This window comes from Aquarana catesbeiana, linkage group LG07 (genome assembly GCF_042186555.1).
Source record: "Aquarana catesbeiana isolate 2022-GZ linkage group LG07, ASM4218655v1, whole genome shotgun sequence".
Lineage (NCBI taxonomy): Eukaryota > Metazoa > Chordata > Amphibia > Anura > Ranidae > Aquarana > Aquarana catesbeiana.
This window is the reverse complement of record NC_133330.1, coordinates 232197814-232225351: the sequence shown is the minus strand read 5'-3', so window position 1 is coordinate 232225351 and position 27538 is coordinate 232197814. Positions and strand designations below refer to the sequence as shown.

The following is a 27538-nucleotide window of genomic DNA, read 5'->3' as shown; positions in this document are numbered from 1 at the left end:
TTTTCTGGATTTTGGTTGATATTCTGTCTCTATCATTTAAAATAAATCTATGATAAAAATGATAGACCCTTCATTTTTTTTGTAAGTGAGCAAACTTACCAAATCTGCAAGTGATCAAATAATTATTTTCCCCACTGTATGCCTAACATGACCAAATGGGACACGGGACATTTCATCCCTTAACCAGGGGATAAATAAAGTTTTATTTACAATTATGTAGTAACAATAGAGATAGTAATGGGATTAAATACAATGAAAATCAAGGTAGAAGTCTCTAACCTGCCACCCCCCCCCCAACCCACTTATACGCCGCTATCCTGCACTTCTCCACAATTGGTTGCTTGATTGCCACTGCAAATAGCTGATGCTTCTGGGTATTGGGGGAGCATATGGTCTTCAGGATACAGTGCTTAGGTCAATCACTAGGTCAAAAAATGTGGATGACATATTTTATATCTGATACCATCTAACACAGATCTTACAAATGTGTTAACTCCCAGAGCAAAGTAGTAGTGGGGGAGCATGGGAAAGATAAGTATTAGGGCTTGAATACACAGGTATTGCGGTCAGGCAATGGCTTTTGTGCTCAAACACAAACCACAGCAAAAAGCTGTTTACCCTTTTTTTTTCGCCTTTAGAATAAATGCATCTTAACAGGAAAAAAAAAAAGCAAAGGAAACACTGTCATCCACACCATACTACTAAGGTAAATGGGTATCTCTTGACCTGCATCTGGAATATATCTTAAATGCAATCTCTTTAATAAGAATGTAGGTCAGCAACCCCATATAGTGTAAATATTTCTTACACTGTGTGTCTCATAGCTCAATTATTCACCAAACATTCTTGAAACGCGACATATTCAGCTTTCATTGAACATCAGAGTGGATGAGTAATGGCGTTTTATTAATTTGTTACTCTCACAGCTATGAGCATGTCAGTCGATCTTTTCATTCTCCTCTTCTTGCAGCTGTGACCATGTCAGCCCCTCTTCTCATTTTGCTCCTTCTAAAATGTTTCACCTTATACTTGGACCCCAGTCAACCAGTTTATACTTTTGGAAGGATTTGTGAAATGTGTTTTTATCCAATAGTTATATAAAGTCAAAAGGTTATCTAGGTCAAGGGAGGGTTCCAACAGTTGCACTACATTAAGACACACGTGTTATTCTTGATGGCCTGCATAATGCACAAAAAAAGTGCATGCGCTATTTTTTGGAATGCAGCACACCACAACACATTGTATTGTGTTACTGTGCATTGTGGTGCACTGTGTTACAAGAAAAATTGAAGGCAACACAAATGCATTGGGATGCCATGGCACCTACGTGTGTGTGTGTTACTGCAACACAACATTGTGAACCCAGCCTTGTTGGATACATCTGCAGGTAAAGAGCAAAAAATGCATTACAGCTTATAATAATTGCCTTTTGCTTCTCCATCTGGGCATGATAAGAACTGCAATCTCAAGGAAATGGACGTTCTGGGAGTTCTTACACCTGGGCGTCCTGTGCACATAGCTGCCCATGCAGTCTTTGGTACTGCATCAAACATTTGTCATTAAAAACACTAAACATGTATCTAATATGGTAAAAGGAATTTGGTTGGTAACATACAGTACATACAGAGACATCTATGTGCCACAGAGGCGGCTCAGAAGTGAGCACACAGGAGTTTCACCAGAGCAAGTAGCTTGCTGTGGGGGCAATCAGCAGGAGGGAGGGGCCAGGAGCGCCAATGGGACCCGAGAAGAGAAGGATTGTGGCTGCTCTGTGCAAAACCACAGAGCAGGTAAGAATGACAGGTTTATAATTTTTTTGAAAATTTGAACCATTACAAACTATTACTACTTTCAGGATGCTCCAGTCAAAGGATCTCCTGTGTCAGCCCGCAGTGGCTGCAAGGGAGAGGAAAGTGCTCAACAATGGCTGGTAATGCCTGGGAGCACTGACATCACCCTTAGGCTTTCTATGGTCCATTAGTTGCCAGCACTCCCTCTTCTCCCCTGCAGCTGCCGCTGGCTCACAGAGGTGATCTAGATCATATCACCAGACTGAAGTGGCCCGATAATATGTATTGCAAGTACACCTTGAATATACCTCTTTTTTCACAAAGGTCAGTCAGTATAGGTGTCAGGAGGCTGGAAGGAGCAATATTAGGATTTTAGAATATTAAGATTTTAGCTTTGCCTGGGACTCAACTTAAAAATATATTTGTATTCATGTAAATTAGATATTTAAATCATATGAACATTGAGTTTTCCAGGTATATCATACCCAAATAATTTTTTTGCATCTCCATCAGTCAGAAACTTTGTGCAGTCTTATTAGTAGCTTAAAGCCTATGTAAACCATAACAATAAAGTCCACTTAATTTGCTTCCTTTTGGTCCGTAAACGATACCATTAGAAGTGTTCTGTTTCATCTACCTAGGACAGCAATTGTGTTATTGCCAGAATCGCCAGGTGAAAATATGAGGGAGAAAAATACTGATGTGACCAGAATTTTTTTTCTTGGGTTTAGATTTTCATTATTTGCATACCATAATCAACACACGCTTGCAAAACTCTTATTAAACTCTTTAATTAAAAGGCTTCATATTACATATTTAAAACAATTACTAGATAAAAAAAAAAAAGAGAATACACAGACATGATTTACACAACCATATCCAAATGCCTGTCATGCATAAAAACATACTGCAAGTCTGGGCGGCTGAATGCCTGATCTGTAATTGACAGGGTGGTTTTTGGAGCCTGGAAGACTATGCCAGTATTGGCTTTGGCAGTGCTTTGTGTTTACAGTATAATACAGAATATATTATGTGTCTATCTCCAGGTAGTCCTTGCATAAATAAGGTCACTTCTTTGGTTACTGGACACTGAATTCAATAGCAAGGCATTCAGAGTTATTTAATGGTGCTCGGAACTGTCCTCTTGGCTTGCGTCAATATTCACGTCACAGGTCTGAGATGAAAGAAAAGATTCCCATGTGGCAAGGCACTGCAAAAAAAAAACACAACAGATGTTTGTTATGAAAATTACATTTATTCACAGGAAATAAAAGAAAAGTTGAAAAAGAAGAACTGCCCATACTTGAGGCCAATTGCTAGCTTTTTATTAACAATCTGCATGAGTATGACAGGTAGTCAGTTTATACAACATATTCCCAGAATTTAGAGATCCACTCCCCTAACAGCTATAAATTGCCCATGTCCGTAAACAAAAATCTTTAAGATGTCTTCTATACAGTGCTGCATAAAGAATTTTATTAAACGTTTTCCATAAAGTTAGATCCCCATATGCCAGGCATCACCAAAGGCACAAAGCGGTCCCGACACGTACCGAGTGAAAGTCCTGTCCAGGACACGAGGCGATCCTAGCAACCAATCAGTTGCTTGTTAACAACAAGAGTTGGGCAGCTCCCACCCTCATTTCAGACCTGCGGTGCCTCCCACCCTCTGCCCTGCTGTGAGCTTAACAGCAGCAGCGGCAGGAAGGCAAGTACACACAGAAGAGAAGTCTACCCCGTCATGCCCCCCCCGCCTGCTGTGTTAATGTAGGGCTGTGAAGGAGGGAGAGCTGTAACTAAAATGAGGACTGTGGTTTAATTTGGAAGGAGGGGGGTGGATGGACATATGGTGTTAGGTGTGAGTCTGATTGCAAAGGAGGCTATGAAGTGGGAATTAAAGCTGTGATGTGGGGGGCTGTGATGTGAGGAGGGGAGGTGTGATTTTAAGGGAGGCCGTGATATTGAGGAGCTTGTGATTCGTAGGGGGCTGTTATGTGAGAAGGGGTAGCTGTCATGTGAGAGCTGTCATGTAAGGAGGGGATTGTGAAATTAGAAAGGGTCTGTGATTGCAAAGGGGGCCGTGATGTGAGGAGGGGTGAGCTGTGATTGCAAGGGGGCTATTTTGTGATAAGGGGGTTGTAATTACAAATGGGGACTGTGGTGTGAGAAAGGGAGGAGTCAAAATGTAAGAGAGGGGGTCTGGGATTGCAAGAGGGGCTGTGATGTAAGGTGGGGCAGTGATGTGGGGAGGAGCTGTGATGTTGGGGGGGGGGCTGTGGCATAAGGGGGGTGTGTGCTGCGATGTGAGAAGGGCCTGTGACTGCAAGGTGGCTGTGATGTGAGAAAGGGGCGCTGTGATTGCAAGAGGGGCTGTGATTGCAGGGGGGGGCTGTGATGTGAAAGAAGGGACAGAGCACACTGATGTAAAGGGGGCTGTAATGTAAAGGGGGTGAGGGGAGGGTCTGATGTGAAGGATCTGAGTCATAGAACAAAAATGATAGGTTTCAAATTTTAATCCGGTATTCCTGTTATATACCAATGGGTGATGTTAAGCTTGTACAATAATGAAAACAGCTACTAGGTGTATGATTTTCAACAGATAAAACAAACTATTTGGTCAGAGAAAGCATGCCCATATAATCTTTCTTGGTTCTCAGATACACATTCTTTAGGCCTTCCTTGTACCCCATTAAAAGAGACATCTCCATAGTATATTATCGTTTAAAACCACTGCTTTATTGTAAAAATGTGCTTACATGTAAAAAAGGCAATTCCAATGGCAATTCTACCACATCAAAGATGGCAGACCCACAACTTCCGGTTCCAGTTATGTTGCCATTTCCTCCCTTGCTAAAGGAAGAGTGAGATACACTTACTCACTTTTAGGTGTGTGTTTAATACATTTTTTTTATGAAGCACTGTATGGAAGACAACTTGAAGATTTTCTTTTACTGACACTGACAATTTGCAGCTGTTAAGGGAGTGGTTTTCTAGGCATTGGGATTATATTGTATAAATTCGGGGACCTATTTGGGGTAATGGGGTCCTTTCAGTTGCTGTAGTGTTTGGATTTTTTGGGGGAATTTTCCCAAGCTCTGATTTTATACTTATTCAGTTCATGTGGTCAGTTTACCCTACTGATTACTCTGGACTTGGTTATTAATCAAGACGAAAGGAAATAGGAGCAGTAGTTACACCATTTCCTTTGCTTCTGCATAAAAGCTGAGAAATCTGTTTACTCAATAGAGTTTAAAAGTTTTTTTTTTTTTTTTATTTCTTAGAAATTTATCTAGGAATTTGCATTTTGTAGTCCAAATTTGATGTATTTGCTTCACGTTACCCAAAAGATGAAAGCAAAATTTTAACATGGTAAATGTAGCTGCATGCTTTAAAATAAAAAATGTGTAAGTAAAAATATAAAACAATACACATACACCTGTGTTTTGGAGGCATAAGCTTGGTGTGGAAAAAAAGAACATTCAAAGGCATAAAGTTTTACTGTATGGGTGTAGGGCTGAATCGGCGAAAGATATGGCCACAAGCTGAATAAAAAGGGAGCTCAGTGTCAAGCCTAAGGTCATCTTAGTGTAGACAAGACACATGTAAAACCAATACCCAGACACCTTTCAGGATGGATGTTCACTAGATTAAGACAGTGAAAGATTTTCTTTGGCCAGATTCACACCTGTTAACAAATGATAACTTGCATTTTAATATGGATTCATCAAGGCAGACCATTCACTTTAAATGGGCTGCCAGCTCAACTAGATTTGCTTATCCTCCCAGTTTCTGAAGAATTTACTCATTACTAAAAAGGAAAATTGCACTTTTCTGTTTTAATCTTAGCTGATGTACTAAGCCAGGGCAGAAAGTGTATCAATTATATAAATACAATCATCTGTATTCATCTATTACACTTATACAAGATGTTTGTTCCATTATGGCAAGTTGAGATTTTTTTAACATCTTAGCACTGGAGAAACTGTGCAGTTTATCATGTAACCGTGGTATACAGATCAGCCAAAAAAGTATATAGTGGCAGTATTTTGGAAATAAGATTTATAAGCTGGCGGTGGGGGGATTAACTATTTTCATATTACTGGGTTTAGTAACACTTTAAGAAAAATATAAATGTCATTGGCATTTGAACACTCCATAGTGAGCTGCTAACTGATGGCTACTAAGGCATCAAGCAAAATTTGCAGATTCTACACCAGACACCATATGCCTCAAGACCTTCTATAGCCACTGCCTGGATTTAATGGGGCTTATGCAAACAGTAGCTTCTAACTCACTAACCCCAAACAAGTTTGCAGTTCAAGAGTTTGGATTTCACTGGCTAGATGTATTTTCCAGGATGGTGAAATACATATGCTTGTATGGGATGGATGCAAGAAACAATCCACTCCTCAAGAAAGGCCACATGCAGTCACAACTGAGCTTTGCCAAAACGCGCCTTGAAGATTATGAGGCCACATGGAAAGAGGTATTATGGTCAGATGAGACTAAAATTAAATTATTTGGCCTCAGCAACCAAATGATGTCTGGTGGAAATCCAATGAACACTGTTCGCACAGTAAAGCATGGAGGTGGTAATATCCTGTTATGGGGGTGTTTCTCTGCAACAGGGACTGCAGCACTTGTCAGGATAGAAGAAAAATGGATGGGGCAAAATACCATTAAATTGTTGAGGAAAATCTGCTGCCCTCTGCCAGAAAGTGTTTGATGGGAAGAAGGTTTACCTTCCAACATGACAATGACCCAAAGCACACAGCAAAAATGACCACACAAGGGTTGAACGAGAAAAAGGTGAATGTCCTTGCATGGCCCAGTCAAAGCTCAGACTTAAACCCCATTGAAAACCTGTGGAATGACTTGAAGACTGCAGTCTACATACGGTTGCCTTCAAATTTAACTAACCTTAAAGTGGTTGTAAACCTTAGTTTTTTTTTTTAAATAAGAAATATATCATACTTACCTCCACTGTGCAGTTTGTTTTGCACAGAGTGGCCCCGATCAGTCTTCCGGGGTCCCCCGGCAGTGCTTGCTGCTCCTCCCTGGATCAGTCAACCCCCTGGGAGAAGTGCTCTCCTGGGGGGGTTACCTTGCAGGCACACTCCCGAGTCCAGCATTTGCGTGCATAGACACAGAATGCCGGACTCGACCCCACCACCCCAATGGCTGCGCTGCTATCAATCTATCCAATCAAGAGCTGGGACCCCATGGAGAGAGGGACAGCTCATCCCCGCCAAAAGGGATGAAGGTAAGTAAAATGGGGGGCTGGGGGGCCGGTGACTGCCAGGTGTTTTTTCACCTTAATGCAAACGATGCATTAAGGTGAAAAAACACGAGGGTTTACAACCCCTTTAACAGGGGGATGCCGTGGTAAACATGGACCTGTCCCAATTCTTTTGAGATGTATTGCTGATATTAATTTCAAAATGACCTTATTGTTTTCTTAAAATGGTACATTTTCTCAGTTTAAATATTTGATATGTTTTCCCCATTTTCTATTGTGAATAAAATATGGGTTTACGCGATTTACAAATACATTCAGTTTTTATATAGATTTTATACAGCGTCCCAAATTTTTTGGAATTGGGGATGTATATAGTGCTGTTTGTGCAGCGCTTTACAATGTTAAGGGAGACTGTACAATTTCAATCCAATACAATACAGGCAAGTGATACAAAAGGTAATAACTGTGGGGGATGAGTGGATGCGAGAAAGTAAAATTCTAGTTGTTTGGTAAAATTGGATAGGCTTCCCTGAAATGATAAGTTTTTAAGGATAGCCTGAAGATAGACTGAGTAGGAGACAGCCTGATCGACTGGGATAGGGAGATCCAGAGGCAGTGGCGTCGCGGGACGGATGCGGGTGACACCCACCATAGGGGTGACACCTGTGTGCAGTGGCACCGCCAACACCGCACCCCCTACACTGATCTGTGTCTCTCCCTCCCCGACTGTCTCACGGAGCGGACCAAAGCCCCCACCCCACTCCCCCCCCTCCTCTCTGTTTACATCTACAGAGGAGGAGGATGGAGTCCAAGAGACACACCGCTGTTATGAGGTCTGTACACTACAGTGTATTGTAATGTATATTGACAGGTGCGGGGGGAGAGGGGGGTCTACACTGGGGAGGGTGGTCTATATTATTAGAGGGGGGTCTGCACTGAGGGAGGGGGAGTCTATACTGATGGAGGGGGGTCTATACTGCAGGAGGGGGGTCTGTAGTTAGTGGCTGAAGGACTATAGTTGGTGGAGGGGGACACCAAATTTTTTCTGCACCGGGAGACACCCTAGCGACACCACTGTCCAGAGGAACCTTCTGGGGAAATCTTGGAGTTGATCACGGAAAGGAGGTGATGAGGAAGCTAGAGAGCAGGAGGTCATGGGAAGAGAAAAGATTATAGTTTTGTGCAATATTGTGAGATGAAACTGGTAATGTAGCTTGGGGCAGAGTTGTGAATGGCTTTGTATATTGTGGTTGGCATTTTGGGTTTTATATTTGGGGTGAGCAGAAGATAGTGGAGGCACTGGCATAGTGGGGTAGTGGACACTGAGTTGTTGCTAAGGTGCATGAGTCTTATAGCAACATACATGATAAATTGAAGAGGAGTCTGTGTAGAATTAAAGTGTAACAAAGGCAAAACTTTTTTTTTCCCATTTTGAATAGAGTAAGTGAGGGTTATAACCCCCATAAGTTTTTCTTTGGCCATCTGTGTCCCATTGAGGATATTTCTCTTCACATTCTGTTCCATAGCCAAAATGGGAAGTGAAAGGAAATCTCCCAAAGTGAGGGAATCTCTGTGTGTCACCAGAACTAGTATTCCCCATTGGAGGATTTCCCCTCTATTAGTGCTCTAATATTAACCCAAAATTTGGAATTTTCTTTTACGTTCAATGAGAATGGTAAACAGGACAAAAAGAGGGTGAATCTACATAATGGGGACACAGACAGCAATAAAAACCTGACAAGAGTTTTAATCCCTTTCCACGCTTTTCAAAAAAAAAAAAAAAAAAAAAAAAAATTTTGCCTGAAGTTTCACTTTAAACCAACATGGAGAAAGTTGCAATAGTACGGGTGAGAAATAAGCTGCATTTAATACAAGTTCTGTCATTTTCTGTACTTAGAACAGGTAATTACAGAAAACAGCACTTTGTTTCAGAAAACCTCAGATAAGCACTTTGTGTACAGATTTAAAAGACATTGAGAACTATAAATAACTGTAAAATATTAATGGAAAATATCAAAGTACTACAAGGTAACATTTCAATACTCAAATGATTGCAGATTTAAACCTGCTTATTAAAATAATAAAGTAAATTGTGTAATAACCCCCTGCCCCCCCCCCAAAAAAAAAACAAAAAAAAAACAGATTTCATTTTTATACAAGCTACAGTGAGTTCCTACAATTAGATTTTGTACTTTATCACATTTCTAAAAAAGCCTCTAAACTGTACTTGTTTCACTCACTCATCTGTAAGTAGCATCAGCATGTTATACAAGCAACCAGCAGTGTCTGAACATCTCCTGTAACCTAAATCCCTGCAATGTGCAAACACAGACCTGCAATAAGAAGCTGACATTTTGGTTAAATTATGTAATCTAAATTTCACTTTCATTTGACTTGACTGCATAATAATAAAGTCTACTGCAGATGGCGTGTGACACAGATGTACAAATTTTAACATGACCCAGAAAAATGTTTTGGCCATACAAATTTACCTTAAATGGCATTGTGAAATTTGGAAAATGCAGTATCGTACAGCAGACATTTACTAGTACCTGTGGTGATACACTACTTTGCCAAAATTGGCCAGTTCTTCAATTTTACTAAATAAGAAAGCGGACACCAAAACGCTGATCGCTGTAAAGGTTGTATTTGAGAGCAATTAGACAGGACATTGTTTTACACTTGAATGCATTTTGGGAGAGATTTATCAATTGTTCCATGTAACAAGGCAGGATAAAACATTAGCATAGATACATATATCTATACAAATTGAAGATTGTTCATGAATTCCCCCCTCTGATGCACAAAGGAAGCCCTGCCAAGGACCATGTGAAGGAGGCGTTCAAGGCTGTGCTCCTGCAAGGATGCTAGCGTCTACGTCTGTGCATCTGCAGTGTCCCAATTGACTTCAGTGGGACTGCTAAGTGTTTTGTGCATCCCCGTACAGGTGTAAACATCCCCCACACGGGCATATACTATAGTACGCCCTGTGTGAAGGAACCCTAAACCTTTATTGCAGTAAAAATACACCAACACAGACACAGGAGCTGGGAATAAATGTTAACATGTTTCAGGCTAGACTGCGTTTAATCATAACATGATTAAGCGCAGTCTAGCCTGAAACATGGTAACATTTGTTCTACTAATCTACTCAGAGTTTCGATCCCAATGGGCCATCCCAATTGTTTCACAGTGCTTCTTGGTTTTGAGCCAGGCTGGCACCTGGTTTTGGGTTTGCCTACTGGGCATTGGGTACCTACCTGGAGCAGTACCTCTACACATTGAACTACCCTCTACCAAGATTAACAGTGCTGCTGTCCAAATGTGTCTCCTTGCTCCTCCAGGGGAGTGAAGGCACCCCAATATATGAAGTGTGTTACTGGCCGGAACACCAGGTGAAAGTAAACAGAAACAAGAACATAAAAAAGAAAACAAATGAAGACATCATATAAACCTTTCACTGCCACAGAGTGGGGAGTGAACACACTCCATTCCACTCCATTACACACATGGTGGCTGCAGCCAACAGAGGTATGTGTGTGTGTGTGTGTATTAAACAAGCCAATTTACGGCTGTCAGATGGAAGCAATCCGGCCCCTCGCAAGCCACCTAATTGCTTTCACCCCCAGTAATGGGTGCCCCCCATGTGCATGTATCTCGTGCTCTGCTTGCCCATCTGCAGGCTCAGGACCAGCAAGGCGGGTGCTGTAGGGAAGAGGGAAGGGAGCTCAGCAGACATGCACTCGATCTCCTCCTTCCTCTTACTGACTCAGAAGAACATGTAAAATGTCACATCCAGGTCACCATTTCACTTTTCCCGGCAAGCATGGGCGGGAAACGATCACAATAGATTAATTGGAGCACAGGGGAGATCTTAGACCCTGGATGTCTCATTAAAGAGAACTAGTCACCAAAAAATAATCACATAAGGGTCTTTTTGACCCTTATGTGATGAAAAAAAGTTAATTAAAAAACATTTTGTCATTGTAAAAAAAATTGAAAGTTACACCCAAGCAAATAAAATCCCCCCCAAAAATTTTTGAGGTACCCCACATACACACATGTACGAACATAAACCTATACACGAAAACATCAATTGTGATACACAAGTTACATATTGCCACACACACCTGAGTGAGCAATATTTATAGCACCAGGTGTCCTCCATAACACTAAACTGATGACCTGCAGGGGGCTTTTAAAGTTTCGCCTGTGAAAGATACAGGCTCATGCAAATTTAGAGTTTGACATGTTGGGTTTATATTTTACCAAAAAATAAGGTCATTTATTGCATGTGTGTGCCCTAAAATGAACTTTAGTGTTTTTGTTACTGAAATTTTGCATTTCCTAGACCTTTGCGTTATCGTGTAACATAAAAAATTGGAACTACCACTATTTTATGCTCTAGGTTGTCTGCTTTCAGAAAAGATATAATATTTTGTGGGTTTTTTGCAATCGGTTTGAGATACACAATTCCTGGACAGTACATCTAACCAAGCCGATCTGTGACTGGTTAGATGGTGTGAAGGGCAGGGGGGACATTGGAGTCTATTAGACCCCTAATGTCTCCATAAAGAGTACCGGTCACATGCCTAATGCTAATTACATAGGGGTTTATTAACCCCTTATGGTAGCAATCAAGTAAAAATAAAGAAAAAAAAAAAAAAAGGTTTTAAAAAATAATATATTATATTAAAATAATGAAAAAAAAATTGCCGTAATCCCCATTGCCCCACACACCTGCGCAAACGGAAGCCCAGGGTGTGCATGTAAACCACGGTCATACCACAAGCGTGACATAATCGCCGCAGATATCAGAGTGAGAATAATTCTAGCACAAGAGCTCCTAGTTAACTCTAAACTGATGAGCTGTAAAGGCTTTTTAAAGCGTCACCTATGGAGATTTTTGGGCACCAGTTTTTGGCGATATCGAGGACGCACGATTTAAGACATGGAAAGTTTGGTCTCTATTTACTCAATGCAACCTTATCTTTTATATTTTAACCAAAAATGGGTATTGTATTGTGTGTTTTTGCACTAAAATTCATTGTATTATATTTTTCCTGAAAATTTGTATTCAATAAACAGTGTGCAAATAGCATGTGAAATAAAAATTTGCAATTAGGGGGTGTGGCTGGCCGCGGAGCAAGTGTGAGAGCTGAGCTCCTCTTCCCACAGACAGACAGTGGCACACAGCGACTTTCTAGAGGGAGTTTTCACCCCAAAAACGGAGCGATCTGCACACCATAGCATCGGTGACCATGGCCAGGAAAAGAAAAGAACTCAGGAGGCCCCAGAAACTGACAGATTTCATTACATGGCAGACACATAGAGGTAGGCAAGATGGCGCCGGCCGTACATCCACCCCGGCCTATAACACACACTCCACCCCAGCTAACTCTGCATCTATCAGCAAAAATAGTGGGTTGCCAGGCAGCCAGCAATCCTACTCTAATACCTCTCAGTCTGCAAGCCCAGCTAAAGCCAAATTCCGGATGGATGGATCTGGATGCAGCCCCACAGGTAGTCCCTGCACTGACTCTGGGGTGAACACTAGAGAGCTGCCTGACAGCACTGAGGTCTTCCCAACGAATGATGTCCTGCATGCAAAAGTTCAATAAGGAGATACAAGCTGTAGAATCCAGAGTGGGGCACATTGAAAACAAAATGGGGGAGTTTGCAGCCACTGTACACGATTTAGTAGATGCCCATGATGAAAAAGAGGAGGTAATAGAAGGACTCAAATCTAAAATGGCTGACATGGAGGACAGAAATAGAAGGAATAACCTAAAAATCAGAGGGATCCCAGAGTCTATACAGCAAGGAGACCTGCATGAGTACACCACTACTCTGTCAAGGGGGGTTGTGACCAATCCACACTGTTTTTGCAAGAAAGCACCAACATGCCTCCATCCCAAATATATACAAAGAGATGGGGGGACAGAAGCGGGACTTTGTATGAGGCATGTGGGTGAGTATATTGGGCTAAAAGGGATATATAAAATGTATAAATGTATACATAATCTCCACAGATAATGATAAAAGATAATCATGGTATGAAAGTTTATTGACATAGGTATTTGGACCAGATACAATCAAAAAGAGGAGGAGAACACATTAGGAGCCATAGTAAAACATGTTGCCAGCGATATAAAAACAAGCAGGGTTCATGAATTAATTGTACAGTTACAGGAACACATATACATTATACAGTCAGTGAATGCATCAATGGATCTAAACTCAGATAAGCAGGGTTCATGAATTGGTTGTACAGTTGCAGGAACACATATACATTATACAGTGAGTGAATGCATCAATAGATCTAAACTCAACGCGTTTCTTGGCTTTAAACCAATCGTCAGGAGTCCGATGCGATTAAACTATATCAAACACAAAAGAATGTCTATTAATATGTGAATAAATGTTTGTAGAAAAGATCTACTGAAAATGTAGTTTTCTATGTACTCACAAGTTTATGCAATGATTGGTTGATGATAATCTATCTATTACAATGTGGTGTTGGTTTGGGTCCATAGAGTCTCCCCCGGGGTTGAGGCAGAGAGCACACCCCAATATCGTCGGCCACGGTGGCCGAAGTGACACAGGCACCCACAAAGACCGGCAGGCAGGGACGTCCGGCGAGGACAAGGAGTGTGGATGAGCTGGGAAAAAATAGTGAAAATGAGAAAGGTGTGTGAACTGATAGATCAGTGTTGGTGAGAATGAGATGGGTGGAAGCGGCGTAGCATAGTCGTGGGTGTGTGAGAGGGAACTGAGACACAACAGGTATGAGAGTGATTGGAGAGATAGAAAGCGTGTACCAAAAGACATAATTGCTGAGGTAGGTGAGGCAGAGTGACAGTGTGTGAGGAAATACCTGGGTGATAAGTGCCCAGCCGAGCCAGACGTCTGTCATGCATGGCGGAGTAGTAGGGCGTCCGGCCAAATGGAGCCTGATATAGCCGCAGACATGCGGCGCGCTCACGCCAACGTCACGCGCGGGCGTGATGACGCAGCGAGGGGAGGGGAGGCCAATCAATGCGGCCACCTGCCATCCCGTGCAGCACTTAGCCCAGAGGAGGAAAAACACTAAACATCCCGTATGCGGATATTTTTTTTTTTTTCTTTAGTCAAATAAATACTGATTCAATTCAGGGCTAAAGTTTTTATTCTTCTTGTTTATGTTTATTTTTGTTTAATTTTTTAGCTAGGCAAATAACTGATTCAATTCAGGGCTAAAGTTTTTTACTTTGTTTACTTGTTCAACTCTCTTTACCTCTTTTCTCTACCTTCATATATTTTTTGATATTTTTTGCTTTTCTTTAGCCAGACAAATACTGATTCAATTCAGGGCTAAAGTTCTGTATATCTTATACTTCCTTGCACAGAGAATGATTCCTGTGCAAGGATTAAAAATATATTATTGTTTCCTTTGCAACATTGATTTTTATTCAAGGCAAAGACATGCCCGTTTCTGCTATTGCTTCTGTACTCAACATTGAGTTGCCTTGGCTGTTTTCCTCCTTCACACCACTGTCATCCATTCGATTTCTGCACACTTGTGATGCTGGGATCCGTTCTGTCAATTTCCCGGGGTTGCGACGCGCCCAGCCCGGGACCCATCACCTTCCTGTCATTGACATGGGCGGGCCCTGGCCTCGGCGCATCGGCGTCATGTTTCCTACACCCCGTCTGCGGCGTCCTTGCCGCCGCATACGGGATGTTTAGTGTTTTTCCTCCTCCGGGCTAAGCGCTGCACGGGATGGCAGGTGGCCGCGTTGATTGGCCTCCCCTCCCCTCGCTGCTTCATCACGCCCGCGCGTGACGTTGGCGTGAGCGCGCCGCATGTCTGCGGCTATATCAGGCTCCATTTGGCCGGACGCCCTACTACTCCGCCATGCATGACAGACGTCTGGCTCGGCTGGGCACTTATCACCCAGGTATTTCCTCACACACTGTCACTCTGCCTCACCTACCTCAGCAATTATGTCTTTTGGTACACGCTTTCTATCTCTCCAATCACTCTCATACCTGTTGTGTCTCAGTTCCCTCTCACACACCCACGACTATGCTACGCCGCTTCCACCCATCTCATTCTCACCAACACTGATCTATCAGTTCACACACCTTTCTCATTTTCACCATTTTTTCCCAGCTCATCCACACTCCTTGTCCTCGCCGGACGTCCCTGCCTGCCGGTCTTTGTGGGTGCCTGTGTCACTTCGGCCACCGTGGCCGACGATATTGGGGTGTGCTCTCTGCCTCAACCCCGGGGGAGACTCTATGGACCCAGACCAACACCACATTGTAATACATAGATTATCATCAACCAATCATTGCATAAACTTGTGAGTACATAGAAAACTACATTTTCAGTAGATCTTTTCTACAAACATTTATTCACATATTAATAGACATTCTTTTGTGTTTGATATAGTTTAATCGCATCGGACTCCTGACGATTGGTTTAAAGCCAAGAAACGCGTTGAGTTTAGATCTATTGATGCATTCACTGACTGTATAATGTATATGTGTTCCTGCAACTGTACAACCAATTCATGAACCCTGCTTATCTGAGTTTAGATCCATTGATGCATTCACTGACTGTATAATGTATATGTGTTCCTGTAACTGTACAATTAATTCATGAACCCTGCTTGTTTTTATATCGCTGGCAACATGTTTTACTATGGCTCCTAATGTGTTCTCCTCTTTTTGATTGTATCTGGTCCAAATACCTATGTCAATAAACTTTCATACCATGATTATCTTTTATCATTATCTGTGGAGATTATGTATACATTTATACATTTTATATATCCCTTTTAGCCCAATATACTCACCCACATGCCTCATACAAAGTCCCGCTTCTGTCCCCCCATCTCTTTGTACACCACTACTCTGTTTAAAGAAATCCTTCCCGAACTCACAGATCTAGATGTGATCATAGACAGGATCCATCGCCTGCCTAACCAGATCCCTAGGGATGTAATACTACGGTTACATTTTTACAATGCAAAAGAAAAATGAATGTCTGTAATGAGCACCAAGGAGCATATTCCCTCACAGTATCAAAATCTGCAATTTTTTGCAGATTTATCACAATACACCCTCCAGAAAAGAAGGAGCCCCACCACAATCACCAACGCCCTCAGGAATTATAAGATCAACTATAGATGGGGCTTTCTCACAAAAATCATGATTACCAAAGAGGGCCATACCTTCACCATAGACTCACTCGAAAAAGGTCTATCTCTGCTCAAAGAATGGCAGATACTTCCAGAGCCGGTCAGCAGGCCTGACTCCCCTAGGAGTATTCCTCATGCGGATCCTGAATGGCAAAAGGTCACGGCTAAGAATGCTAAAAGACACTGACCACCTGGAAAGCAAATAAATATTCTCTTCAGTTCTAAGGGGAGAGTAGGCCCTCTCGGCTCACAAATTCACCCCCTTCAAACCACTTGAGCAACAAAATTCTGCATTCGCTTATGAAATATCCATGCTTGGATCACAATGTTCACGTGAAAAGCTTTAAAATGTTATTCAAAGTAAAAGTTTTTATGTTCATAGTCAGTTTTGTTTTTCTTCTTACTATATTTTTCCAACACAGTCAGAACTTACAGATTCCTTTACAGCTCTCAGACGGAGCCACTACTGTTCTCCCAGATCAACACCTCCAAAGAGACATCACCAGCATAGCCAGGCTGATATTAGAACTGGAAAGATGCCTGCACTTCAAAATGTGAGTACAACACTTCTCTGGTCTGCACTAGCACTTAGCAAAACAACCTATACCGGTTTTGACCACTTGAGGGAGCTCTCCACTAACAAAAGAACTTATATGTACATAGAATGTCAAACAATTAAACCTTCTTTGTCCACATGGGGGTGACATTTCTTTCTATAAATACCAAAGGACTTAATCATCCTGTCAAGCGTAAGTCATTATGGAAGGAAGCCCAACAATTCAAAAGCGATGTCCTATGTGCATAGGAAATGCACTTTAATAGTTCATTCCCCCCAAAATGCACAAATAAGCAGTTCCCCTATATTTTTACTGCAAACGCAGATTTAAAAAAAAGAGGAGTTCTTATTGCAATAAGGGACACTGTTTCATTCCAACTACATGAAGTGATTGCAGACCCACAAGGACGGTTCATAATACTAATTTGCGATATTAACTCCTCAGCGTACATTATTGCCAACCTTTACGCCCCGAACTCTAACCAAATACGCTTTATTAATAAAACCTTTTGAAAGATACGGGCCCACCAAAATGGAGCTCTGGTGATATGTGGGGACTTCAACCTTATCCCAAACTCACACCTTGATTCCAGCTCCACTCCCACCAAAACAACCCAAATGCTTCAAAACACTATACATCAGCAAAACTTATTTGACGCCTGGAGATGCCTTCATGCAGGGGAGAAAGACTTCACCTTTTTTTCTTCACCACACAGGTCATACTCACGAATCAATCTCTTCCTAGTAGATCAATGGACCTTGACCAGAACTGTAGCAGCATCCATAAATGATATTACGTGGTCAGACCACACGTCTGTAGTACTGACAATAAGTGACTTATTCTCCTCGAATCCTGTTCCAATCTGGAGAGCTAACCCGCTTTCTTTTACAGGAAAAGCTTGCCAAAACTATATTGGAACAACATTTGCAATATTTTAGAGAAAACGTAGATTCTGTGGATGATAAGTTTACACTGTGGAATGCCCATAAGGCGTTCATGAGGGGCATTTTTATTAAACTGGGGGCAAGGAGGAAGAGGCAGCACCAACAGCAATTACAGGATCTCACAAACAAAATTCACAACTTAGAAATCAGTAACAAAAACCTACACCCTCAATCTCTAAATTATCCCAACTTTGATACGATCTTCGACTACTATTATTAGGAAACTTTGAAAAGTCTACTAGACGTCTGAACATGAATTATTATGTAAATGGTAACAGGGCGGGGAAACTCCTAGCACAACGCTTACGGGGCTGCAGGTACACAACCAAGATATCGTACATCCTATACCCGCTCACTAAAGATAAACATTATCACCCACAAAACATAGACACATTTAGCTATTATTATGGATCTCTGTACAACTTGGCAGATGATCCACATACCACTCAACCAACCCCCGAGGCAATAAATGGCTTTCTGAAGAAAGTGTCTCTTCCCCAACTAACCCCAACACAACTAATGCACCTTAACTCTTTCTTCACAATCCAGGAAGTGTCTCAAGCTATTGATATGCTACCACTAAACAAGTCCCCAGGTCCTGATGGATATATAGGAGAATACTATAAAACATTCAAGTACATCCTCTCACCCCACCTAACCCCTATTTTCAATGCTGCAGCTGCCTCTTCCTCCTTCCCATCAGAAATGTTGAAAGCACTTGTAATCACCCTGCCCAAGCCAGGGAAGGAACCATCTCTTCCACAGAATTTCAGGCCGATATCATTACTTAATAACTACCTGAAATTGTATGCCAAACTGATTGCACTAAGGCTGACAGACACACTTCCACAGCTTTTACATATGGACCAATCTGGATTTACAAAAGGACATCAAACTACTGACGCCACTAGGCGCCTAATATATAAAAAAAAAAAAAAACAAGGGTTAACACTGCGCTAGATGTCTAAAAAAATGAGTGGGTATTATATTGAATAAAACTACCCCAATATCCACAAAGCATCCAGCACCAAAGAGTCAGATACAAGCACTCTAAGTACAAATAAAATAAAAATGATGCAGCGCTAAAAGTGAGCAATAAGTGAAAAAATCAGAAACACGTAAAAAGAAAATGCATGTATATATATATATATATATATATATATATATATATATATATATATATATATATACACACCACAGTGTATCATAATGTATCATGGAAAGTGCTATTGATATTTAATTCATCAAAAATTGAGAAACATTATTAAAGTATAAAGTAAAAAAAACTTTTGAAATATATAATAATCACAATATATGAAAGAATCCCATCACACACAGTGCAAAAAGAATATATAAAAAAAGTCCATAAAGTAATCCAGGAGCTGATCCCAAAAAAAACCGTAGTGAAAAGAATCCAGACTTTCAAGAGTTAAGAACACCCAAGTGAGTAATGAGGCTCCTTACCGACTACACTGACCACACAGGTGGTCACAGCAAGCATTAGGGAATATTAAGGTCTCCCAACAACCTATACCGGCATCTTGCAATAAGGCTGGATCTGCATTTGCTCTGGAGATATAGAGTAATCGTTCCACTTATAGATTTAATGAAAGAAGAAATACACTTACAGGTCACAAAGGCAATGGTAAACAGCAAAGGTAAGCGTATCACGGCGTCTCACAGGCTTCCCGCAAAGCGTAAACTTCCCATCGGTCTCGTCACAGGAGATCAGCGTAGTGACGTCAGCGTCACAGGCCACACCCTACTCGTTTCATCACTACAGGACGTCGTCTGGGGGTTGGGCCAAGTGACGCGGTCACCACGCTCAAGGTATAAATAGAGCCGCGGCGCCATCTTTAGTACTGGCCGCTATAGAGACAAGATGGAAAGCAAGAATGGGCGCCGCCATATTAACAGCACGCCACCCAAACACAAGAATACTATAACATGGGAAGCCAGAAATGGGAGTTAATTTAGTGCCATCTAGAGGCTAAAATTAATATTAATTAGATGGGAAGTCTATGCAATAGTCAGAAAGCCATAGGAGATACCGTGCACAATAATTTCATGGTACAATGTATATATTTATTTAAATTACAAAATATAATATAAACTAATATAAGCCATATTTAAAATATCATAATCAGCATAAAATCTGAAAAATAAGAAGAAAAAATAAAATAAAATGAAATAAAAATTTTAATTTAAAAATATATTAAATAAAAAATAAATTAAAAAAATATATTTTTTATTTTTAAGAATTATTAATAAAAGAATTAATGTCCCAGTCCACATTAAGTCCGAAAGGCACATAACTTTTCATGTTGAATATCCATCTGGTTTCGAGCCTAGAGATGGCTCTAACTTTATTAGTACCCCTCCAGTGACATTGAAGTTTAGCCAAAGGTACAAAAAGAGTACACTTGATGTTTTTATCATGATATTTGGCATAATGCCGAGACAGATTGTGTTTGCTGAACACACGCCTGATGTTGCCCACGTGTTCAGATAAACGTACACGAAGGGCCCGCTTAGTGCACCCAATATATTGTTTAAGACAAGGGCATTGTATCATATACACTACGTACTCAGTGGTGCACGTAATGAAAGACTCAATATTATAAACTTTATTGGTGTGAGTTGATTGAAAGTTATCGCATCTACGACCTCTGAATGCATTGAGCTGGCAAATCTCACATCTTCTGCAAGGGTGAAAACCATTCAGGAGTGGAAAGAAAGATATAGGTTTAGGGGGGTCCACTATGTTAGGAGCAATCATATGTCGTAAGGAGGGTGCACCTCTAAAGATGACCACTGGATGGTCAGGGAGTGTGGGACCAAGGACTTAGTCATTTTTTAACAAACCCCAATGTCTTTTGAATATTTTTTAACCAGAAAATGCTGGTTAGAATATCGTGTTACCAAGGAAGAAGCAAACTGGTTATCAGGGGCACGATTAGCCCTCCTAGTATCATTAAGCATGGTTTCCCTATCTAGATTGCCAACCCGAACAATAATGTTAATTTCTTCTTCAGGGTATCCTTTATCCAAAAACCTAAGTTTCAGAGTCTGGGCCTGCTGTTGATAGTCCAAAATATTAGTGCAATTGCGCCTAATCCTCTGAAATTGGCCTTTGGGGACCGCTTTCAGCCATGGGGTATGATGGCAACTACTCATTGGTATATAGGCATTGCGATCTGTCTCCTTAAAATATGTTGTTGTAACTAATTGACCCTCTTTAACTTCAATATTTAAATCTAGAAAATGAATCTGAGATTTACTGGCCTCATATTGTAAGGAAATACCCTTATCGTTCAGGTTAAGTTTCTGGAAAAAACCTTCAATTTAATAATTTAATTAATATAATCCACCAAGCAAATCTGAAGGGAACGCCTGCTCCTAGCCTTGGATGCAGAGAAGGCATTCGATTGGATACATTGGGGATATCTTGCTAAGGTATTGGAAAAGTTTGGATTCAGTGGCACTATATTTTCTTTTTATAACTTAATCTTTTATTATAAGTTTTTAAATATACAAAAAGCACATCATCAAATACTACAGACATTATACATTAATATAAGCAAACCCCCCTCCTCCCCTCCTGTCTTGATCTGTTTTCCTCATACTCTACTTCCCTTAATCTGATTCAGACATTCCCTGTGCGTATTTTTCCGAGGTTTTAACTATGTTCCATCTTGCCCAGGTTACTCTGTAGGTATCGCTCCGCCCCTGCTCAGCGCTGCTTAGATACTCCATGTGGCCAATGTGGTCCACTCTCTGTAACCACTCTAATACTTGGCGTCTTAATGCACAGCCAGTTTTTAGGAATAAGCCCCTTTGCCGCGTTGAGCAGGAACGGAACCAAAGTTTTTTTATATTGTTTCCTTGTTTTAGTTGTACCATGGAAAAGACAGTTCCAGGGATGTTGAGGGATCCTTTCTCCTGTTATCTCCTCCATGTACTCCAGTATGTCTTGCTAGTATTTCTTTATCTCTGGACATTCCCACCATGTGTGGTATGTAGTTCCATGTTGATTACTATTCCGCCAGCAAAGTGGAGACCTAGCTGGCTGAATTCTATTAATTCTATCTGGTGGTAAATGCCAACGTACCATGCATTTATAGTTAACCTCTATCGAGGTTATGTCCGAAGCATAGTTGTATACTGCGCTGATCATTTTTCTTTCATCTAATTTTATGCCCATGTCCTTCTCCCATTTTCCTATGAAGGGTAGAGGCCCCTGCCCAGCTAATTTAGATAGTATATCATACATTTGAGATACCCCGTGTCTTAAAGGTTTTTTTCATATTACAAAGTTTCTCTATTGGTGTCAACTCATTCTCCCCTCTGATTGGTTGGGGAATAGTACTTATAAAGTGTTTTAATTGTAAAAACTCCCATTCATTTAAATAAGGCCACCCGTGTGTCGAAGTTATGTCCTGTTTTGACATAATTTCACTTATGATGTCCTTTAGCTGTGCATTACCCATTTGTTTTCCCATCCGTGTCCCATTTACTGGTGTGAAAAAATTAGTGCCGTTAGTGGGATTAATGGTGAATTATACTTCCATTTTTCCTTACGATAAAGTGTATCCCAAAATTTAAATGCTATTTTAGTTATCTTGTGTGTATTTTTACTAAGTGTTCTATGCTTTGGTGGAATCCATATAATTTTTTAAAAAGTTGTGTCCCCGAGAGTGTGCCTTCCATTTTCACCCATCTCTTTTTAGTATTTATGTTCGCCCATTCCACCAATTTAGCTAGGATCATTGCCTTATGGTACCTACCCACATCCGGGAGTGACATCCCTCCTTTTTTTTTCCTAGTTAACAGATTATTATTTATCCTAGGCTTTTTATTTTGCCATATATATTTAGAGAATATTGATTTTATTACATTAAAAAAACCTGGTGGTATTCATATTGGGAGCATCTGCAATTTATATGTTATTTTTTGGTAAGATCATAATTTTTAACATGTTTATTCTTCCTATCCATGAGACTGATCTTCTTGCCATGTTTTTTATCTCAGTTTTAAGCTCATTAAGTAAAGGAATAAAACTGGCTTGGTATAACTTGTCCATCTTAGATGTTATTTTAATTCCTAGATATGTTATTGCTTCTTTTTCCCATGAAAAAGGGGAATTCTTGCTTTAATATTCTTTCCTCATTCTTACTTATTCCTAGATTCAATATTACAGTTTTTATAGAGTTTATCTTGAAGTTCGTTCTTGAAGTGCACCGTATTCTTTTAACTCCTTAATTAGATTGGGCAAAGACAGCCTTGGTTTAGTCATATATAGGAGTATGTCGTCTGCATATGCTGCAACTTCGTGTTCTTCCTCTCCAACCTTTACACCCCCTATATCTACATTAATTCGAATTTTTGTTAGTAATGGCTCTAAGGCAATTATATATAGGAGCGGCAAGAGCGGGCATCCTTGGCTAGTCCCGTTGAACATCTCAAAAGCAGACGACATACTCCCATTGACCGCCACCTTGGCTGTGGGATATTTGTATAAATGACTAATCCACCTCATGATTCTTTGGCCTAACCCTATACACCTAAGGGATTCCCAGCATAAATTCCCAATCAACTCGATCGAATGCCTTCTCGGCATCGATCAATATTAAAATCATAGTGGCACTATATTTTCTGCAATTATGGCATTATACTCCAAGCCCTCTGCCCAGGTTTACACCTCGGGGGTACTTTCCACTCCATTTGAAATCACAAATGCCCACTTTCACCATTAATATTCAACCTTCTCATGGAACCTCTGGCGAGTTACATACCCAATCACCCTCAAATTATAAGACATAGGTTTAGCAACTCAACACACACCATTAGTCTTTTTGCTGACGTTGTTATACTCATGATCACAGACGTGGAGACCTTATTAGCCTCGATACATCAAACACTCAAAATGTTCAATGGTATATCCTATTACAAAGTAAACAACACTAGGACATACATCCTTGGCATCAATATACCTCCTAAAACTAGGTGCAAAATGGAACAGTTATATCCATACACGTGGAACACCACTGGTATAAATTACTTAGGCATCACCTTAACACCCAAGATGGTGGAATTGTTCAAAGCAAATTACTCCACATTCATAGACAAACTACACTCCAAACTTCAAGATCTAGCAAAAACTGAACTATTCTGGTCCGGGAGACTAGCAGCCTTTAAAATGGTACTGCTACCAAAATTTCTATATTTATTTAGGACCATCCCTATTCCAGCACCTAATACCTTCTTTTTTTAAAGCCCAATCCATGATCAACAGATATCTTTGGCAAGGGAGCAGGGCGAGATGTGCATTCTCCAAACTAATCAACACTAGGAAGGCGGGAGGAGTGGGCTTAGTAGTACTCAGATTAATATATAACCAAGTGTAGCGCTAAAAAATGAGAAAGAAAATATTGCTATACCACATATAATAGCAAAATGAATTGTGAAAAGATAGTGTTTTGTATACTTTGTGAACATTCATACATACGTACTGTACCCCAGACGAAGTCTTGTATGACGAAATGCGTCGGGAGGACTCCACTTCCGCCATTTTATTTGCAAGCGCTTTTTATTCTGAAATGTGGGTAATGTCCGTTGGTGTCCGAGCTTCCATATGAAGAAGACCTCTTTGGGCTAGCAACGTTACAACTTCACCATTCACCAGCCCTTGGTTCCCTACCTTCATTGCCAGTGAGCAATCCAAGCCTGTTTGACCCATATAGCGTATGCTAGGTGGGTCCCAACTTTCTGGTAAGCCTCCAGTCATCCTAGGTGGCGGTTTCGCACAAGGGTCTGTCAGCACATGTTGGATTACATACAGAAATCTCTCACGAGTATATGTTTTGGAATTTATCACCATTGCAAAATTTATGTTCACCGTATCTGCACATTCAGTTTTGGACTTTATTGCCATTTTTACATCCTGTTATCACTTTTGGTGACCCTAAGGCTTTATAACATAAGTGTTCTATATGTATGAATGTTCACAAAGTATACAAAACACTATCTTTTCACAATTCATTTTGCTATTATATGTGGTACAGCAATATTTTCTTTCTCATTTTTTAGCGCTACACTTGGTTATATATGATTTATTACAAATTTTCTATTTGTTGTGTTAGCTGCTTACATCTATGACTTTTTTGGAGTAAGCGCATGGTTTATAGGTTTTTTACTCAGATTAATACACTGCCTATGTATTGGCACAAATTAAAACATATCATACTGTAGAGTATAAGATTTCCTATCATTTGATGATAGTCTTGCCACAAATAGTTAATCCATCTCTGAGCAATCCTCTTATTGTTCAGTGAGATAAATCTTGACAAACTGAGAAAAACTTTGTCAAATCCTCCCCCTTGCTGTGAGTGACAGGTGAGTTACATATCTCGTGCTCTAGCCTAAGAGACATGCAGTATTTTTTAATTACCTCCCACTCCTTTCTTCAGCAGCTCTGCAAGGATTGGCTGTTCCACACCTCAGCATGATTTGGCATGCTGAAGTCATGTGCTTACTTCCCTGTCTTTTCACTGGATGTTAGAGATCGTAGCAAAAGTTCAGTGTTAGAAATACACAGGAGAAAATGCATATTGACAAGGGGAGTGTAGAGGTGGGCGAGGAGTCTACTGACATCACGACTCCACCCACCTCCAGACAACAGACCCACCCACAGAATATGCAGTTTTTCGGGTCTAACAACAGACAGAGGGGAGACATATGACAGGTAAAGATACATGCAGGATACATGCAGGATATATGTATATCCTTATAGATAACCCCTATGGCAGTAGTTTAGAAAGGATGACATTGGGTTTACATCCACTTTAAAGGAGGCGATCTATATCACTTTCTTCTTACTAGCCAACAATACACCCCTAGATATGCATCACTTTCTCCCACCATCACAGCATCACTTTATGCACTCCTAAAACCTTCAGGTCTATACAAATAGAATACAACCTAGCTAACTCAGAATATTACACATACCATAGGATTACACATCTACTACGCCCCAACTTGGAAACTAGTGAGATGCCATGGAGGGTACTTCAATACTACACAAACCCTACCACCAAGATTAAAGGTATATAGTTGTTCTATAATATACTGAAGAATAAGGATATACTTTGGAAAACGACTCATATGACTACCTGGGAGAAGGAGTTAGATACCTCTTACTCCCTAGAACGGTGGCGAAAGGCACTACACATCACATACGCTGCAACAAAGAGTGTAAATCTATGGGAATTATCGCAGAAAATCCTCTTCAGATGGTATCTGACACCCCACAGGATAGCTAAATTCTCCCCACAAAGTTCCAATACCTGTTGGAGGTGCTGTGGGAACATTGCACCATATACTCTGGTCTTGCCCTAATATAATCCCCTTTTGGAAGGGAGTTTATGGTACAATTTCACAAGTACTGAATATTAAAGTACCCATGTCACCGGAAATGAAATTTTTTCCTTGGACATAGAGTTAATTCCACCAGAATACAGGTCCGATACGATAATGCGCCATTGGAGAGATCAACTAACCCCGTCTCTTCATGAAGTAATAACTACGACTAACATTAATGCAGCGTACGAGATGTTATATGCATCAACCCAAAACAATCATAATAAAGCCCCAAAAATATTGGAAAAATTGGTAGATTGGTACACAATAAAACCTAAATGTATCTATAAACCATATCCAAAGGGAAATAACAATCTGACTGTGTTTTTTTCCTAATTTTATATTATTGTATTCTTTTATATTCTTTTATTTCTCTTTTTTGAACATCACTTTTTTCATATATTACTTAGACCAACACTAAACATTATCTAACAATGAAAACAGTGCAATAACCCCCAAAAGAGGGATGGGACGCCGCTCTCCTCCTGAGCGCAACATGTTCCCAGTTGTGGTGCCTGGGCAGGGGAGGGTGGTGTTCCTCGCTCTTGATCCAGCAAATTAAATATTATGTTTATTCTACAGGACCTCTGTTTTCAGAAAATACATAATGTTCTGGGGGTTTAAGTAATTTTATTGACAAAAATAAGATGTATGTGAAAAATAAAAAAAATTGCTCCGAAGCCAAACTGGTTAAATAAGACTAACCAAGCTATAGATGTCCAAATATTTTCTTTGTTAACCTGCAGTAAAATAGCTTTAAAACAAGTTCTCACTGAGGTCTTCAGTTGCAACAGCAATTCATTTTAAAAATTTAAAAGAGATGCACTGATCATCCAAGTCTATAAGACTAAGTTCACATTTATGCGGGTGTGAAAATGCGTGTAAATCGCATGTGTTCCCACAGGGAAAAAGTGCTGTTCTTTAGCACTCTCACAAATCTTAAAATGCAGTGCATTTTCAAGTGCATGAAACTGAACGTTGCAAAAGCACAATACAGTTTCATTGTAACTGTGGTTTTGAAAAAAGTGCAGGGACTTTTTTCTTGTGTTTCCTGCAGGTACAATGGGTCATTCAAATGAATGGGCTGCTGTGCCCACACAATGGCTAGCTGTGAACCTAGTCTTACTCAGAAGCGCAATTCACCCTGTCTCGCCTTTCCAAGACATCTTCTCTGTGTAGGCAACCTTTTGAGCACAGTGTGCCGAAAAATGTTTTCAAAGAAATGGAACGTGCCGATTTTATAACAAAAAAATGTCAACGTCACACTCTAAATCACTAAAAGGATTTTTCTAAAGCAAACGCTGTAAACTACTTGTGTAGTGAGAAATTAACATCCTGCAATTTCACGCCTCATTTCAGCCCCAATTCCTACAACTCCACACCTCAGATCACTGTCCCTCCTA

The 27538-nt window shown here is 40.5% G+C and overlaps 1 protein-coding gene across 1 annotated transcript in view; it reads right to left on the bottom strand.

The window, feature by feature from the left end:
- Window positions 1-2565: 2565 nt before the first annotated feature.
- SNX7 (sorting nexin 7) overlaps window positions 2566-27538 on the bottom strand; it is a 210070-nt gene continuing 185097 nt past the window's right edge. The window contains exon 9 of the mRNA XM_073593096.1: window positions 2566-3000. Coding sequence (XP_073449197.1) covers window positions 2911-3000 — 90 coding nt within the window. The 3' untranslated portion in view covers window positions 2566-2910. The remainder of the gene's footprint in view (window positions 3001-27538) is intronic.